The sequence below is a fragment of the Monodelphis domestica genome, chromosome 3 (genome assembly GCF_027887165.1).
Source record: "Monodelphis domestica isolate mMonDom1 chromosome 3, mMonDom1.pri, whole genome shotgun sequence".
Lineage (NCBI taxonomy): Eukaryota > Metazoa > Chordata > Mammalia > Didelphimorphia > Didelphidae > Monodelphis > Monodelphis domestica.
In genome coordinates, this window is record NC_077229.1 from 332,126,933 (window position 1) to 332,147,008 (window position 20,076).

The 20,076-nt window shown below is 34.6% G+C and overlaps 1 protein-coding gene across 6 annotated transcripts in view; it reads left to right on the forward strand.

Annotated features, from left to right (window-relative positions):
- ZC2HC1A (zinc finger C2HC-type containing 1A) overlaps window positions 1-20,076 on the forward strand; it is a 131,801-nt gene that overhangs the window by 91,364 nt on the left and 20,361 nt on the right. For all 6 annotated transcript variants that reach the window (XM_056824130.1, XM_056824131.1, XM_056824133.1 and 3 more), the window contains 3 exons: window positions 3,020-3,168; window positions 10,254-10,353; window positions 11,653-11,752. In XM_056824130.1, coding sequence (XP_056680108.1) covers window positions 3,020-3,168; window positions 10,254-10,353; window positions 11,653-11,752 — 349 coding nt within the window. The remainder of the gene's footprint in view (window positions 1-3,019; window positions 3,169-10,253; window positions 10,354-11,652; window positions 11,753-20,076) is intronic.

The following is a 20,076-nucleotide window of genomic DNA, read 5'->3' on the forward strand; positions in this document are numbered from 1 at the left end:
GACTTCTGATCGCTTCATCCATGAGGCTACCTATTCTCGATATTGTGGAAGTCATAAAATTCAGCCTTTGCTTGATAGGTAGTGAAGTTTGTGGGGCAGGATTTTGAGAAATATTCAGATCTTAAAAACAAAAATAAAGCTATAGGCAATGCCTATGCTTTCTGGAGAATTTCTTAAGTGGGCTATTCAGGCAGGCTCAATGTGTGGAAAGTCCAATTGCTACTTAGGTTAAGAAATTTTGAATTTTAATATAAAATGACCACAGGCTGCGCAGTTTCCATTTTGAGTTATTCCATGCAGAACCAGAGCATAGTGTTTAGTTTTTTGGCAGGATATTTCATTCTGTGGCACTTTTCCAGGAGGTAGTGAAATACTTCATTCTAAACTGTTCATTGACTTTTTCATTTATTTAAAGAAAAATTTAGATTAAATAGTACATACATTTAGACAATATAGATCTGAAGTGGTGCACTTCATATCCCATACTAATTAAATCCATAGTAATATGCTTAAAATTTTTTTAATTTAAATTTTATTTTCAGTTCAAAATTATCTCCCTCCCCCAACATTGAGAAGACAAGAAAAATAAAATGAATTATGAATAAGGAATAAGCTTTCAAAGTGGGATGGTGATATATTGCAAAACTCTTCACAGATTTTAATATTTTGCTCATCTGCCAACAATAGAGAAACTGGCCTAGGTATAAGTATCAACATCTAAAGGAAGTTTTTTACTATCCTAGACCATCTTTTGATTTGGAACAGGGAATAAGCAGCAAGAATATGGGGTTACATCATTGGTTTTACCACCTATATTACTTTCATTACTCCCATTTTCATTTATCCTCAACTCATTTGCAATTATATCACACTCATTCCTTGATTCATTCTCATGTGTTCCCTGGGTTAACCTTTATAAGACAGTATTCTTACTCTGGTCACCCTTTACAACCTCGTTCAACGGCTGAGAGGGCGACGCAGCAAAGCACTGTGGAGTGCTTAGGGCATGTTGGAGCACAAAGGACAACACGGCCATCCAATGCAGCTGAGGAAGTCTCCAGGTGTAACGACTTTTCATGCCACTGGACCCAGGCTTCCAACGCCGAGAGAGTGGGACTGTCTTTGTGCATCGACTTTTCCACTTAAATCTCCTTCACGCACAAGTGTTTTTGTGCACACTCATCTACGTCACAGATGAAAGCGCACAAAGACAATCGTCATCCTCGGTTACCGAGAGACTATACCGAGAGACCACTACTATACTAAACTGTTCATTAAGAAAGACTAGTTGTAAACAAGTTGTCTTTTGTCATTGTGGGGTGGGACTTTGATTTTATTAACCAGAAATTCTGAAAAGGGTTGCCAGGTCAAGTGGTAGGAGTTAGTTAAAAGTCCCATGATGGTATTGATTTATCAAAGAGCTGATGATAGATAAGAAGGACTAAGGTGGAGATTATGAGTAAAAAGGTCTTCTTAAGCTTGAATCCTGAGACTAGCAATTAGGAACACTTGGATATATAGTATGAGAGGGGGGGAAAAAAGTAAGGTTGATATACTGTTAAGCATTAACTTAAAGAATTTCAGGATAGACTCTTTTTTTCTAGTTTTTGAGAATGCCACTTACCTAGGGTGAATGCAGGACTTGGGCAGCTCAGGACTATTAATTTTGCTTCTCTTTCCTTTACTTTCACAAAGTTAGTTTTTAGTTTTTTGATGCTTGAGAAATGATTAGAATTATCAGAAAACCTGGGTTCAAATATTGGTTTAGCCACTGATTAACAGAACAACCTCTGGCAAGTTCTTTGAATTCTTTTCCTCATCTGTAAGCTAGATGATGATAATACTTGTGTTGCCACTCATGAGATAATGTATGCAAGCACTTTATAAGTCATTAGCTGTTAATTAAATGTAAACTATTAGTATTCTTACCACCCTTATAATGGTAAGGAGATCAAAGGTAGGGAATTGGTTTTATAGCAAGAACTATCACATCTTGAGGCCTTATTGAAGGCTGCCTTTTCATTATTAGGGGCTCTAGTCCTGTCCTACAGAGGAAGAATACTTTGAGGCAATACTTTGAGGCCATGCATTTGGATCCTCTAAAGGAGATATTCCCTACCCCAAAGGAAACTTGCTCTGGACTCATTTCTAGATTTAAAGGCAATTAATTTCTGTGCCATCCAGAGTCAGGTGACTAATTTAGGTAAATCTTAGTGATATATATTTGTTCTTGGGATAACTTTTTGTTTTTATATATTAGAAATACCACTGTTTCTTATTTCCTTTGGCTGTAAGTGAACCCTGCTCTTTATTACAATTGTGTCTATGAAATCTCTTTGTTATATATTTTAATATAATTATTTCATTAGGAAATTGTATCATATATACCCCATCTAATGTATTTTGGTGCCTTAGCACAGAGAAATCATATGAAAAGTTGAGAAAATTATTTTTGTTGAAAATATTTTTTCCTGTTGAACTAAGCTGTGTCATATTCAGACCCTTATTTTTTAAACATGATACGTCAATATAATGAATATTCCAAGTATAATCCTCAAGTTAATTATCCCACAGAATTTTTCATTTTCATCCAACGAAAGAATATGAGAAATAAAGAAAAAGTACCTTTTCTTTATCCATACCATAGTACTGTGAGGATTCTTTATCTTCTTTTTATTCCTCTCTATCCCCTTCTCCTCTTAGCTGAGGTGGAGGGGAAATGCTAGCATTCAGCAGTTATCTGATCCAAAGTCCTCCTTTTTGGGGACAGGCATGACTTGCCTGCTAAAAAATCAAATTATGAAGAAGCTAGTAATTTATAACTTAGATTTTCCTACTCACCTTTAAAATATTAATTATTATGAAGATTTTTGTGTATTTATGTCTGTGTACTTATGTATTTTGTATGAATATATGTATGTATTGGTGTACACATACACATATAATGTATATATAAACAGCTATGAATTTCACACCTATACAGTAGTATTAATCTGGTTTTGTATTTCTATTTTTTTAGATTACATTCAGTGTCCATATTGCCAGAGGAGATTCAATGAGAATGCAGCCGACAGACATATTAATTTCTGTAAGGAACAAGCTGCTCGTATTAGTAATAAAGGCAAATTTTCTACTGATACTAAAGGAAAGTCAACCTCTCGAGCACAGGTAAAATGTTTTGTGTTAAACCATTTCTAGATAGATAGGAAAGACAACATACAGTTGAAAGTTGTAAGCTTTTATATTCCAGAAGACATTTAAATAGAAATTGGATTAAATTAATTTAAGAAAATTGATACTGTGATTTAGGAGAAGTGGAACTGGCCCATGACTCTAAGGATCCTTTCAACTCTAAAAGTCTGATTCTAAGTATTTTTAAAGTTATAATGACAAAAGAAAAAAATGATTGAGAGGAGAAAGATTTAGAAGAAAAATAAAGTAGAATGTTAACAATAACAATTTCAGAGTTGAAAGAGTAAAGTAAGCATGTAGCTCAAAGAGCCCCTCACTACAACACACCCAACAAGTACTTGTCTGGAGAAGAGAACTCATTGTCTTATGTTTAAGGAGCAAAAATAATGGGGTTTATTTCTTTTGGTATTTGTGCACAGAGCTCATTTGGGAGATTTATAAGTTTACCCATGCAAGAATGCATGCTACCAATTTGCCTTTATTAAAAGAAAAAAAACTTAGTAAAAACCCACTGTCATGGAAATAAGTTATATAAATGAATTTGTTATTATGGGGAAAGAAGCCCATTTATTTATAGAATTATTTATAGAAAACTTCTAAACAAAATAAATGTAGCATCCCATTTACATAAATAGTGATAAAGATAAGCACACTATGTGACAAATGACCTATTTTGGACAAAATAGTTACATTTGGATAATTTGGAACCAGGTGATGAGTATGTGAAGGAAGCCAGATAATGTATAATTTCTCTCAGTTTTGATAAATGAGCTTTATTTCAAATTGACATTTTTTATATCAATCTTGCAACTGTTCGATCACAGCCACAAATGCCTGACTCACTTTCCATATCTGATAAGATTTAAACTCTAAATCTCATAACTCTGTCACCTCCATTCTTGACCTTTTCTCTGCCTGCACTTTAGTAGTGCATATAAACAAAGAACATGTGCATATAAATTGAAGATGTATATAACTGGAGTGGGAAAACCAGATTTTGCTGCATAGTAAAACTAATTTTCCTCCAATTAAATACAACAAACATTTATGCTAGGTGCTAGGAAAAATATAAAGTTTAGATAAGAATGTCATTGCTCTCAATAAGTCACCACTTCAAGACATCTTCTAGTCTCACCCTGAATGCTGATCCCCCTCACAAACTGCCTATTGGACATTTTGAAGTGGACATTCCATAAACATCTCAAATTCAACATGACCAAAGCACAGCTCATTGTTTCAGTATAACATTTCTGTTTTGTACTGTGTTGTTACGTGATTTTAAGTTATAATTTTAAAAGATTTCTAGTTTTCTTAGTGTGATTTTAATTATGTCTTGGGGGCCAGCATTCTTTCCTTATGGAAATTTTCTATAAATTTATAATATAATTCAGTAGGGAAAATAATACTTTGTACATGATTTTGTTTTTTATCCAACTTTTCATTACATAGAGAAATAATGACATACTAAAAAGAATACTGGATTTTGAAATGAGACAGATTGCTCAGTTCAAATATTGTTAATTGTTATCATTGACTCTTAGTTTTCTCGCCTGTAAAATATAGATGATAATATTTGTAACATCTATTTCATAAGGCTATTGTTAGGAAAGCACTTTATAAATAATAAAGTGGTTTAAAGCTATATTTTTTTTCTCAAAAAGGCAAATTCTTACATAGACAACACAAGGAGCTCTTAAAAACAACTTGAAAATGACTTTCTATACCTCGTTGTATAGTGGAAGTAGTACACAAATGGATATTTTAATATTGGAGTTTGAATCATGACTGCTAGCAGTTCATTATGTGGAAAACTACTTATTTTTTTCATTCACGAAATGATCCTGTTGAATTATGTTTCCAAAAGATCTTACCTTTTCTTTCTCTGCATTTTTTGGCTCTATTGAATTACTTCTCCTTTGCTGTTGTTTAAGAATCTCTATAATGTCAAAGCATACTATCTTCTACATTAGTTTATTTATGGTTTTATTTTATGGTTTTAATTTTATATGAGTATTCTCTTATAATAGTGACCAATGTGGAAGTATGTTTTGTATGATAATACATTTATGATCTCAGGTCAAATTGCTTACTGTGAATCTTAAAACTACTCAGACTGTACCTTAGAAGATTTAGTTTATAGCTGTTCCCTTATTGTAACAATGGAGATACTTGGTCTAACAAGAATCAGAAATATATTGGGAACTTTTAAAATTACTCCATCCTAATTAGTCATACCTTAGGGGAAGATAAAAATTGTAAACTCCTGATTAAACAATGAAGGTACTTAACTCATACCTTATAGTGAAGCTGGGACCTTAAGCTAGATCTCTTTTTAGATCTAATACAAAAAGGTGTTAAGTACCTGTAAAGGTTAAATTAATCACAAAAAGGTCAAGTGATTTACAAAAGGCAAGCTTAACAAAGAGGTGTGAAGTATTCAGAATATATAATCTAACCAGAGAAGGTGTGAACTAAAGAGTGGTGAAAACTAAAAATGGACAGTCTTGGGGAAAAAAGCGTCTACTGTGATTGGTAGATGTGAAAATTTAGGGGAGGTGACATGAGAGAAAATTTTCTTTAAAAGGAAGGGTAAAAAGTAAGTTCAGGCTAATTGAGTTCAGTTAGGAATTGAATTAGATTCTGAACTAAGTTCAGGAAATTGAGTTGAGTGGAGGACTGGAACCCAGCTTGGAGATGGTCTCCTGATGAGTAAGAAGACTGACTCTTCTTTCCCTTAGGCTTAGGGAGGCCACTTTGGCCAAGGCCTTTAACTACTGCTTGACTCAGCCTGAGCCAGAGCAGCAGATTAGATTAATTCATTCTCTCTCTCTCTCTCTCTCTCTCTCTCTCTCTCTCTCTCTCTCTCTCTCTCTCTCTCTCTCTCTCTCTCTTTCTCTCTCTCTCTCTCTCTCCCTCTCTCCCCCTCTCCTCCTCTTCTCCCTCTCCCTCTCTCCTTCCCTTAATTCCTTCATTTATATTAATTAAAATCTCCATAAATCCCCAGCTGACTTGGGTATTTTTCATATTTGGGAATTTCCCATGGTGACCACTTATTTAGATTTTAAGTCAAAACACTAAAATTATCCTTACATTACTAACTCTGAGGAGGAAGGGGGTGGGGAGACGTTTTGGATCTTATAATTTTGGAAAACTTATATTAAAAATTGTTATTACACGTAATTGGGAAAATATAACATTTGATTTTTAAAAAAGAATTTTCATCATACAGTTAATTTCATACTGTAGGACCACTTAACGAAATTCTTCTCTATTTTTCTGTTCCACATAAGTCTAATATCTCATCTTCCTCTCCAGATTCTCTTAGTTCATTGTGGTACCTGTTATCAACAAGACCAGGAATGACAGTGTGGTGCAGGGGGAAAGATCACTGACTGGAAGAAGTGAGCCCAAGCTCAAACTTACTTCTGACAATACTTGTGTGCTTGTGCAAGTCACTTCCTTGATCTTAATTTCTTTCTTCATCTGTAAAATGATGAGATTGGGCTAGATAACCATTGAAATCTCTTCTAGCTCTAGGACTATAAACTAATTATCTCCCTTTCTTTAAAAGAATTTAAATTTATTTTTAACTTTGACTTTTTGAAAAATTTGAGCTCCAAATTCTCTCCTTATCTCTTGCCTCTCCCCTACCCTTTGAGAAAGCAGACAATATGATATCAGTTGTACATGTGAAGTCATGCAAAATATTTTCATATTAGCTGTGGTTTTTTTAGCCAAACCCTCCCTCCCCAATAAAAATCAAGAAACATAAAGGAAGTGAAACAATTATACTTCAGTCTGCAATCAGAATTCTTCAGTTCTCTCTCTGGAGTTTTTCATTATGAATCCTTTGGAATTGACTTGCATCATTGTCTTGATCAAAGTAGCGGAGTCATTCATAGTTAATCACTACTCACAATAGTGCTATTACTGTGTATAGTGTTCTGGTTCTATTCTCTTCATTTTGCATCAGTTCATATAAGACTTACCAGGTATTTCTGATTTCATCCTGTCCACCATTTCTTCTAGCACAGTAGTCTTCCATCATAATCGTTTATCACAACTTGTTCAGCCATTTCCTAATTAATCATCATTCCCTCAATTTCCATTTCTTTGCCACCACAAAAAGTGTTGCTATAAGTATTTTTGTACAAAAAAGGCCTTTTTCCTTTAAAAAAAAACTGGAACACAGACCTAGTATTGATATTGCTGGCTTAAAAAGGATGTTCATAATTTTACAGCCCTTTGGATGCAGTTCCGAATTTCACATCCTCTCCAGCATTTGCCATTTTCCTCCCCATCTGATAGGTGTGACGTGAAGCTAATGAGGAAGGGCATATACTTCCCTAGATTGCTGCTTAGGCAAGGAAGAGCCAAGGTCTTGACCGGCTAGTGGTGACTTTAGGCAGCTTCAGTCTTTATGATGGGATGAAAATGTATCCGACACCTCATTCTGAAGATTATAAATGAGAGTATAGAAGCCACCCTGTTTTTCTCCCTACTCTAGTTCTCTTTATTCTTTGTCATTAGGACAAGCAAACCAGGCAAATTGAAGTCAGGGGTTCATCCTCTAATACATGATTTGTGATTCTTCCTGTATCTGAAAATAAGCATTTTGGAAAGTTATAATTTGCAGTATTAAAAACAACAACAACTTTAATTCGTTGTTTTAATTTCCATTTCTCTAATAGTAATTTAGAGCATTTTTTCACGTGAATATCGACAGCTTTGATTTCTTCTGAAAAACTACCTATTCATATCCTCTGACCTTTTATCAATTGGGGAATGGCCCTTATTTTTATAAATTTGGCTCAATTCTTTGTATATTTGAGAAATGAGGCCTTTATCAGAAATACTTACTGTAGGCCTGCATTGCTGTTATTTGTACAAAAACTGTTAATTTCATGTAATCAAACTGATCCATTTTACTTCTTGTATTCCTCTCTGTCTCTTCTTTGATCATAAATTCTTCCTTTATCCATGGATCCGACCAGTACATTTCCCCATGTTTACGTATTGTACTAGAGAGGGAAACTAGGTGAATTGTAGTGGTGGAATTTAAAGATGTTGCTCCAGGAAGTAAGCAAAAGAAAGAGGCTAAATCTTGGACCTCTCCCCTCCACTACTTCCTGTTCTTCCTTCCCAACTGTCTTGATGGAGATTTTCTTACAGATGGTAAGTTATAATTTTCCCACTAATAACCAAACCTACAAACTAGTTCTTTTAACTAAAGGATCTATTTATTTTTGGGGAGAAGGAGATAAGGGTGAGTTTAGGAAGGAGGGGGAAAAAAAAAGGATGTCCCTAATTAGATCTTAGTTATAACATTGATAAAGGTTTTGAAAAAATAAGTTTCTTCAGCAAAAATAAAGTATTTTCTCAGAGGAAAAAATGGCAATAACTCTGCCAGGGTCTCTTCTGGGCACGACTGAATATCTCTTTAGCTCATAGCCATGGCCAGTGACGAGATGAAGGGGTCTATCCTCCACCTTTGGGCACAAGCAGAAAAGTGAATTCCCAGGCAGCTAGAGTCCCAACTGCCTCTCTCTCAAACTTCCATTGGAACTGTTTCTCTCCCCTCCTCTGATGATTTGTGTGTTCCAAATGATCTGAACTCTCCTTGCTTTGCAGATCCAATTTTTTGTCTTTGCCCAAATTTCTTCAATCACACTATTATGATATCATCCTTTATATAAAAATCATTTATTGATTTTGATTTTATCTTGGTACATTACAAGATGATGGTCTATTTTTAGTTTCTTCCAAACCATTTTCTAGTTTTTGCAGCAATATTTGTCAAATGATGAATTTGAAATCTGGTATTTCATATTTACTTTTCATGAATGCCCTTGATATTCTTGACCTTTTGTTTTTCCAGATTAGTTTTGTTACTAGGTTTTTTTCTGGTACTATAAAATAATTCTTCACTAGTTTCTTTGGTATGGCATTGAAAAGAAAATTAATTTAGGTAGAATTCTAATTTTTATTTTATTGGCTTAACCTATTCATAAACAAATATTTCTCTACTTGTTTAGTTTTGTCTTTATTTGTTGAAATTCATTATTCTGTTCATATAATCTTTGGGTTTGTCTTGGCATGTAGACTCCTAAGAAATGTCTGTAGTTATTTTAAATGGAGTTTTTCTTTCTATCTCTTCCTGCTGGGATTTGTTGGTAGTATATTGCTGATGATTTATGTGGGTTTGTTTTATATCCTGCAACCTTACTAAAGTATTAATTGTTTCGACTAGTTTTTTAGTTGATTCTCTAGGATTTTCTAAATATGTTGTCATATCATCTGCAAAGAATAATAGTTTTGTTTCCTCATTGCCTATTTTTTATTTCATTTCTTTTTTCTTGTCTTATTATTGTAGCTAGCATTTCTGAGACCATATTCTGTACTGCATGAATTCAGACAATTCTAAACTGTTAGGAACTGTATAATCAGCATATCTTGGACAAGGTTATTTGTTTATGAGTGCTTGGAATTTTGAGATCCATCACCTATGAAAGTTTTCTATTTATTTATATCTATCTAATAAAAAGTCATCATTGGGTAGCTTAGAGTATAGTGAGCCAGGCCTAGAGATGGGAGGTCTTGTGATCAGATGTGGTCTCAGATAACTTCCTAGCTAGGTGACCCTGGGCAAGTCACTTAACCTTTATTAACTAGACCTTACCACTCTTCTGCTTTGGATTGCTTTACTTAGTATTTATTATAAGACAAAAGGTGTAAGAGTCTAAATTAATAGTTATCATGATAGTTCATTGATTTGGTTAAATAGTCATCATAATGATTCATTCACTGTTTGGTTGAATGTTAGGTTTTAATTAGTTTTGATTGAATGTTAGTTTTTAAAATGTAGTAAAAATCTGTTACTCCGTGTTTCTAGTCTGTCTATATTGCTTGATACCTGGATTTTGAAGTAATTTACTACTCTTAAAAAGTTATTGCATATAAAATTAAAATAGAAAAATATGCAGTTAAAGGAGAACATTTTTCTAAGAAAAATTTGTTCCTAATTATCACAAAAAGTTCCTAATTTATTTTCTTTATTTTAGTACAAGCCGCCTGCCTTTAAAAAGACAAATTCTCCAGGAACAGTACCTTCAGCATCATCACGCTTACCACAGCCAAGTAACATTAGCAAGTCTGTCGTAGGTATGAAGTACCATAAATTCCATAGGTATTTTCCAAATATTTACCAGGATAAGACATGAAGGTAGTGTGATGCTACAACAAAGTAAATTAAAGAAGTCATATTTGACTCAAAAGTTGCTGAGATTTAAAAAAAGTAATGTTATGTAAAATATTCAATAAGATTATATTTCAGGCTTCTGAATCTCAGTTATTTTTGCCTCTTAGTAATTGCTTTAAATGTTTCTTGACTCAGCTTAGAGCAAAGACCCAAGTTCAGAGGTTTGCAAGAAATTGATAGTTGGGAAACTAGTTATAAACATGAGTTTTATTCCTTTTTGCTATAGTAAGCAGGCAATTGAACAAAGAATATATACTTTATGACAGTACAGACAACATTTGGTGCTACACAAAATATACCCAGAATTGGGGGTGGGGTGGGGGAGAGAGGAATGGAGACATATATTTTGCAAAGATTTACATGAGAGGTATACATTCAGAATGGGGTCTGCGTAGGGAAGTTTTATATCTTATGGATGAGCTTATTTGGAAATACCAGACTTGAGTAGGAGTTTCTCAATTGGGAGCAGAAATTTGATCAGGGTTTCAGCTGGTAATTGGGGGACCCCAAGAATGGGGATTCACACTACGGCTGCTATAGTAAACCTGGAGTCTTGTCCAAATGCAACAATGATAATTTACATGTTTGATTCAGGATCAGAATGGGTCAGATAATAGGTACAAATTGTCATTGCTTATATATTTATGGTCATTAGGAACACTTGAGCTCAGTGACTTCATATTAGAGCTTATCATTTATTATAACATCACAGAATATATATTTTTAAAAATCATAATTGCCATAGGAATGCTCTTTAGCTCTCACTTCTGTTGTTATTATTGCTACTTTTTATCCAAAACAATGAAAACAACAAAACCTCAAATGGTTCCTGATCTTTTGACTGTGATGCCACTTATAAAGGTCTACTGTACCTTAGAGCATTTTTGGTTACCTTGAAAGGTCTTTTTTACTGTCTCATGTAGTCCTATGATAATGCTTCATTAAATATTATGGAATTAGGCATTTGTGAACATTCCTTTTTTGTAACTGAATAATGAAATCAGCAAAAATTATCATGAGATTATGGAATGACTTTTGATCTCTGAGAATTTCTTGCCATTTTAAATTTTCTCTACAAGTTGCAGTTCTGCTTTATTCTTGCCTAAGAAATTATTGCCAAAATAGTCTTTTAAAGAGATGCAGCAGAACATTTTCATACATTCCTAGTAAAGACTAATGTTAATTTTTATTTTTATTGAAAGCTGTACCTTCAAGTAAAGGGTCTTCTGTCAGTGGCTCTTTTGGAAGCAAACTTCAGAACTTATCTCCCTCTCATAAAGGAGTAGCAGCTCCACATTCAGGGTAAGTTTATATTCAGATTAATCCAGGTCATTGCTGCTACATTAAAATTATTTTGTTTAAAATTTTGAGGTTAGATAAGATTTTAGTGTATAAGAATCCTTCCTTACTGCTGGTAGGGTTTCTATAATGGTGTGGGTTTAAAAAAAATGACTTTCTTTAATCACCCTTAATTTATTTTAGAAAAATGAAGTTAACACCATGGAAATTTCATCCATAACTATTATCAGGAAAACAAATAGATGTTTTTTGTTGTTTTTTTTACCAGAAAGGGATTTTGAACTCTTTAAATGAATTTGGCCTTTTTTCATAGCTCAAAAATTAAGAGGTTGTTATATGGTGCTTTCAAATGAGTATTCCTGCTTATGACTTGTACAAATGATGATAATAATAGCATTTATATAGCTCTTTAAGGTTTGCAAAGTCCTTTACATACATTATCATATTTGAACCTGACACTGGTTAAATTGATCAATAGGTTAGCCAAATTTCTAAATTTTCTTAGTGTTTAAGTGACAAAGGACAAGATTACTTTTTATACTCTGTGACCCCTGTGGAGTTAATAGATCCAATGAGGTGTCTTTTCTTCATGTGTAGAGAGGTAGTATATCTTTTGCAGGTATAGTCAGTTAGCATGGTATTGGTTCTTTGTGGACTACTTCTCTTACCTTCTCTACCTTTGATTTTGTTGCATGTAATTAGATACTGAAATGTATTTTCCCAATGAGTAAATTAGTAAATGTTTAAGTATAGGTGAAATAGTACTTTTCACACTCTATTTCAGTTCCATTAAGAGTTTAATAAGCTTTTTTAGGACAGTTTGATGGCATAGTAGAAAGAATGTTGGGCCTGAAGTCAAGAATACCCAAATTCAAATCTATCCCCAGACACTTATTTGCTGTGTGACCTTGGGCAAGTCACTTCTGTTGTCTTCAGTTTCTTCAACTATGAAATTATGATGATAATATCACCTGTCCCCAAGGGTTGTTGTAAGGATCAGTGAGATACTATTCATAAAGTGCTTAGCACAGTGCCTAAAACATAGTAGGTGCTTCTATTATTACTATTATTATAATGATGATGATGATGACTTGGCTTAGGCAGATAATTAAGACACCATTTATAGCACTTATTTAGGAGACTGTATTCAGAATATCAGACAAACAACTTGAAACAACATGATTTTTATGAATCGAGGCTTCAAACAAGATATTTTAAAACAGAGCTTCTATCGAGATTTAAAATAGCATTTCATAGGCATACTGTCAATTACTGATTCCCTCTATAGCTGAATTATTCATACTCTGAAATAGATGGAGTAAGGTGGGTCTGTTAGATTCCATCTTGCCTCACTTTACATTGATCACTTGGTTCTGGACCATAGTTATAAATCTAGTATCAGAATGCCTTACTGATTTGGGATTCCAAGGTTATTAACTGCTATTTGGAAAAAGATTGCAAATTTGGTCTAAATAGCTTTCAAACCAGAACCATTGACACAATTAATTGTGGGTTAACTTTTGGATATCCAGTTAATATAAAGTTAAATTACTAAAACATAATATCAACTGAATGGCTACTGAACTAATTTTTAAAAAGAAATAGCACATGTGAACATTATGTATTATGTTTATTTGACCAGCTAACACTACTTAAAATAATTAAAAACAAACAAACAACCTTTTACCTTTTGTCTTAGAAAACTAGTTATTGGTTCCAAGACAGAAGGACATTAAGGGTTAGGCAATTGGGGCTAAGTGAATTGCCCAGGATCACATAGCTAGTAAGTATCTGAGATCAGATTTGCCTAGTAGCTGCTTCAGCTACAAATAAACAAATGTCCTTGGAGAGTGATCTGCCACCGACAAACTTACCTTTGTGCTTGTAAGATATGAATTAATTATAGATAGGTGTATAGTTGCATTGGTGATAGAGGACCTGTGACAAAGAGTACAATGAGAAACCCAGTGGAAAATATTTTTTTGTTTCAAGAAAATTATTATCTCTAATCCTTGGGGATCCTTAAAGAAGGTTGAAACGTAGAGTTCTAAAATAAACTGAAGTTAATCATGGTTTTTGAGTAGAGAGATATTGCCAACATTTGAATTGGGTAATGTGGTACCAAGAATCATTTTTCTTTTCTTTTTTAAACAAAATGAATCATATATCAATTTTATGTATTAGAATGTCAAATATCAAAGATTAACTTTTAGTCAAGTACTGTGTAAAACTATAATTTTTACTTATGGTCTTACCTGTTCAACAAAAGGCAGGTGCAGAATTTTCTTTACTTAAGAAAAGCAATTAAAAAAATTATCATTTACCTTCAGCATGGTACAAGAACAAACAAGTTTCTATAGTCTTTATTTCCATTTCCTATAAATAGAAATGCACATCATTACCCAACTTCATAAAGTCATGAATACAAACCATTGTGGACCATTTTCGCTTCTTCAGCTAACCTAAAACCTGGAGTTTCAAAGACCTTGGTGTTTAGCTATATATCTGGAAGGTCAGGACTGGGGCTCTGTGTCCAGGGGCTAACTTTTGGGCTTGAAAACTGACAAGTTAGGGTTTAAGCAGTTGGTGAAATGAGACGCAGAAGTGGAGATGATATAGACAAATACAAAGATTCAGAGAACCAGTGAATACAGCTCTAACTGCAGAGGGAAGAGAAAGGCATTATTTATATAGGGCTTACTATGGCCTAAGCACTGTGCCAAGCACTTTATAATTATCTCATTTGTTCCTCACAGCAACTTTGCTAGGTAAGTGTTATTCACCTCTCTACAGCTGAGACAGAAGTTACTTGCCCATTGTTAATATATATCTGAGGCCAGATTTGAACTCATGTTTTTCTGATTCCAGACCCAGGATTCTGTCTACTATACCACCAGCTGGACCACAAAATTTCACCTTTCACTTCTTATATTAGATCTCTTTACTGTCATGTATCCAAATCCAAATCCAAATCCTTTGATTGTGTATAAATTTTTCAGTCTTTAGTAAACTTGATTGAGTGAAAGATTCCTATTAGAAATAGTCACCTTTTTGTGAAAGCATTTTCTTGAATCTCTTCCTTATGAATACTTTGTCTATCTAAAAGGGAAAAAAAATCACTAGCCCTTTTTAGATATACTGCTGATGTCAGTGTTTGCTTTTAATTTCAGTAAATATTTACTGTTTAATGATAAAATGACAGTTGATATGTTATATAAAGTTGCTATAAAGTACATTTCTGTTGAGTCTAATTTTCCTGTTGAGATTATTTATAACTATTAAACAAAAAAATCTTTGGTCATATATTAGCAACAAAATGCACTTATTTGGAGGGATTGTATCCTGATGTAATTTTTTTTTAACAGTAGCTCTGAAGGATAACAATGAAGTAGTACTTTAGATAAGTTTTCAACATTTGTTCACCGTAAAGCAAGATGTCTAATAATTAGTTTTTGGTGCTGCAGTAGCACAAAGGAAACTAGAATTTTTTTTATGGAATATAAAATTCTAAATTCAGGTTTTAACCTTTATTATTTAGAGATGTGGAAAACTGATTTTGTGAGTTATCAATTTCGAATTACTCTTCTCTATATCAAACTTTAAAGACACTCTTAAGACTTAATGACTAATAAATTTTCAATGTACTATAAAGTTATTTTCCACTGAGACTGACTTGTGGATAAGTTGGAAATTGCTAAATTGATATTCCTATTGTTTAGATCTAGACTTGTTATTTTGCTGACCAGCTCTTGCCTTTAGAATAAATAGAAATTCTTCTGTTTGGCATTCAAGTTTTTTAATAATCTGCCTTTAGTCTAACCCTTCAGATTTATTATTATTACTCTTCTAGTACACTCTTTGTTCTAGCCAAACTGTACTCTTTGCTGTGCCCATTTCTTATCTCCAGATTATCTCCAGTTATCCTTAAATCTTTTCAGTGTGTAATGTAGGGACACAAGGGAATAAGGAAGAAGGAGGGAGAGAGGGAAATGGAGAGAGAGGATGAAGAGATTGTTCTTCCCCTCTCTTTCTTTGGGGGGGAGATAGCCAAGTCCTGTCTCCTTGACACAGGTAGTATGTCTCCTCAGAGAATGGTTCTGGGAGATGGAGGACAAGAACTAGAGGGAGAAGCCCTAATAAGATGACACACTGCCCCCTTTAAGGTCCAGTGTCTTTTTGAAAGGCAAGATGAATTCTTCTGCCTCTGGGTTCCTCAGGGACACCAACTTGCCAGTTCCCTTCTGGATCCTGTGCCTATACCACGGAGAGATGTTTATTCCTTGGGTTTTTCAGTTTGGATCACTGGGATCCAGAGGTTAACCCTGCTTTTGGGGAGAGGTATGACCTCTTCAGTCCCCTTTATTATTGCTAGAAACTGACCCATAACTAATTCTAGAGTAACACATTTATTGGGTTCAAACAGGGAAGGAGTGGTAAGGGGTATCAAGTAGGGAAAATGGGAGTACAGGAGGCCCTGCACTTGTCCTCTCTGGCAAATTGACCCTCCAAAGTTTAGGGGGGTTCAAGGCTTTCTCTGCCTCGATCCCTCTTCTTGGCTGCTGTCAGTTGATCTCTACTCCTAAGCTGATTAGCTTTAAATACAGGAGTCCAGGAACAAAAAGGGAGAGAGACAGAGAGGGAGAAGGGAGATCCTTGAAAAGGATCTCTGTGGAAGGCTTTCCACAGTATCCATTGATAGCTTTTGATTATAGTTATTTGGAGTTGAGTGAGAGGTATCCAGGGGTTCAGGAACAGATAGTTGATCTCCAGAGAGACAGCTTCTTTCCAGCCTAGGAGATATGCTTCTTCCCACCAGCTCCCAGCTGAAAGAAGTGTGAAGTGAGGTGGTCAGTTGCCCTTCTCAGCTTCTCATTCTCTTCTGGAACCTTAAGTTTTCTTCTTCTTCTTCCTCCCCTACTCTTTTTGCAACTGTCTCTGTCAAAGACTATTCTCTGCTTGATGTGGACTATCTCTCTTCCTATCTTACAGGAACTCAGTTCAAATGCTACTTCTTGCCAAAGACAACTTCTAACCATTACCATGTTCTCCCCTCTATTGGTGTATCCCTGAGATTGCATTGCATATATTTTTATATTTACATACTTATGCATGTTGTTGTTTTCCCCAGTAGGATGTAAGCTTGTTGGTGGAAGGGAATTTTTGTTCTTTCATCTCTAGTAACTAGCATAGTGCCCCTTATATAGAGGGTACTTAATAAATGGTCCTAATTAATCACAGAATCACACAATTTGAGAGAAGGGACCTCAGCAGCTTTCTAATTCAATCTCCACAACAATGTAAGCTGCTTTATAGGAAACCATCCATCTTCTGATTGAAGACTTCCAAGAAGGTAGAAGCTACCACTTTTCAAAGCAACTTATTCCACAACTTTGATTTTTAAAATTTTTACTTATGTCAAACTTAAATTTGTCTCTGCATCTCCTGCCCATTATTCTTAGTCCTGCCTTTTGGCCCCTTAGGGCTCCTCTTCATGATAGCCTTTCATATATTATCATGTCAAGTCAACTAGCATTTATTGATTACTCTAGGGATACCAGGAAAGTCAAAACAAAAGTCCTCAAAGACCTTACATTGTTATGGGGGATATCAACATGTCAACAATTAAAGTACATCCAGAATATATACAGAGTTGATGGAAGCCATTTTGAGAGGGCAAAGCAGCTATGGGAAACCAGGAAAGGCCTCCTGCAATAGATGATATTTGAACTGAGTTTTGAAAGAAATCCAGAAAGCCAAGAGATGCAAGAGTAAAGGGCAGAACATTTTAGGATTTGGAGGATAACTCTCAAAAGCACAGAGATAAGAGAGTATATTGTAAGGAGAACTCTAATAGATAGTATTATTGTCATATGGAGTTCATGGAGAAAAATATGAGAAGACTGGAAGGGGCAATGAGAAAAAGAGCTTTAAATGATAATGGAGTTTATAGTTTGTCCTGAAGGCAATGAGCTGTTGGAGCACAGTGAGTAGGGCAGGAAGATAAAAGTTAGTAGTGACATGGTCAGACTTAAGACAGTTGTGGTAATCCAGGTGAAAGGTTATGAGGGCCTGAACTGGGTAGTGGATCTGATAGAGAAGAGGGAGATAAACACTCTCTTGCCCCCACTCAAGGTTTGAAGTGATGCGATTTGGCAATGGATTGGATATATATTACAAGTAAGAATAAGAATTCAAGGATGACAACCTGGGTGACTATGAAGATAATAATACCCTCAACAATAATTAGTTGTTCATTGTACATGAAGAGAACCAAAATAATATCACTGGGTGATGTCTTTTCATTTGTTCATAAATTGGATTTAAGTGAGGCTAAGCTACACAAAATTGTAGGCCTTAATCTCTCTTCCACTCATATAAGTCCAGTGGTAAGACAAAAAGTCAAGGTGAGTAGTGATGACTTGAGATACAGTGAATGATCTTGGATTCTTCGATGTCTAACTAAGCTCTAAGCACTTCACATTGCCTGCTTCTGCTCTCTTTATGGACTTTGGAACAAATTGTTCTCATCCTCCCCTTCCAGTGGGGGAAGTCTTTGCATGCCTAAAGTAGACACCCCATTAATTCACTTATGGATTTGAGGCCCATTGATTACCCTCAAGCTGGTTTAGTCAGTCTACCAAGACAGTTTACCAGGGTGTGGTAGCTGTGCATACAATACCTTTTTAGAACCACAAGTGAGAACTGGGTGGCAGTTGGATACCAAAGGAAGTGTCCTTTGAAAGGTCTTGAAAAGGGCTTGGCAAGCCCTCAAACCAGAGGTACTAGTCTTCCCTGAACACCTTGAACACCCTAACCTCAACAATCATAATGAAGTTCAGAAGAGGGGAGGTTTGGGAAGGAAAGATAGTACATTCTGTTTTGGTTTGGTTATGTTGAGTTTGAGTTGACTACAAGACATCTATTTTGAGATAGCAGAAATGACAATAGGTAATACAAGACTAAGATCTGGGAATTATTTTTGTGAAAGCTGATGAGTTCACTAAGAAATATAACATAGAGCAGAGAGATAGTATAGATCTCTTTATCTGTCTAGCGAAGCCTATGAATAATGTTTTTAAATGAACAAATTAAAATACATAAAATTTAAAGTTATTAAAAAAACATTTTTAAAGAAAGTACCAGAGACCCCAAGTTAAGAACTCTCATTATAGAATGAAAAGAAAAGAAGGCCAAAAGCCTTGGGAATATCTAGTTATTGGGCATGATATGAATGAAGAACCAGAAAAAAGAGATCAAGGAGTGATCAGTGAGATAGGAGAATCAGGAGAGAACAGCTTCAGGAAAACCTAAGAGGAGAGGATATCCAGGCAGAATAGACAATCAACAGTGTCAAGTACTGTTGAACCTAAGAACAGATCTCTGGAATACTCCCCTGGAGAATTCTTAACCTCTTGGTGTTGAACTAATAATTATTATTATTTGAAACTGTCCATCCAAACAGTTTTAAATTCATCTGATTATATTAGAGGCAGCTAGATGTTGAAATGGCCAAAATGCTGAGTGTGAAGAATCAGGAAGCATCGAGTATTATATCTGGCTTCAGACATGAATCAATCTGTGACTGCAAGGCACTTAATTTCTGTCTGCCTGTTTCCTCAACTGTGAGATAGTTATAATAGTAGGACCTTTCTCCTAAGTTTGTTGTAGGGATAAAATTATATGTTATTTATAAAATGTTTAGCAAAGTGCCTGACAAAGTAGGGGTTTGGTGTTTTTTTCCCCGTTATCTAACTTGTATTTCTCCTCCTTTGTAACATTATAATAAACCAATTTGTTCAAAGCTCTGCTGAAACCCAAGTAAATTCTATCCCCAGTATTCTCATCTAGTTTTGTAGTACTTTCAAAAAAGGGAAATGGAATTATTTCATGTGCCATGTCCTTTTTTTTTTTAAACTAAGTTTTTTTTTTTTCAATGAACAAAGATGGATTTTCTTTCTCAGTTTTCCCTATCTTCCCCATCTGGTTAAAAGAAAAACAAAACTTTTAAGAATTATATGCATGAGTCAATCCAAATAAATTTTTGCATTGGCCATGTATAAAGTATATGTGTCTCATTCTGCATCCTGAATCCATCACCTGTTTGACAGGAAAGAAATAGTATCAGCCCTATGGGATCATACACTACATTGATCAGTGTTGTGAAGGCTTTCAAAATTGTTGTTACAGTGCTATTGTTATTGTATGAATTTTTTGCCTTGTGCAAGGCCTGTTTTTGATGAAGCAATGCTGGAATTTTGTAATCACTACTTCCTTTTTCTTGATGAGTGCCAACCAATTCTTTAATGATCTATTCTATAATTTTTCCA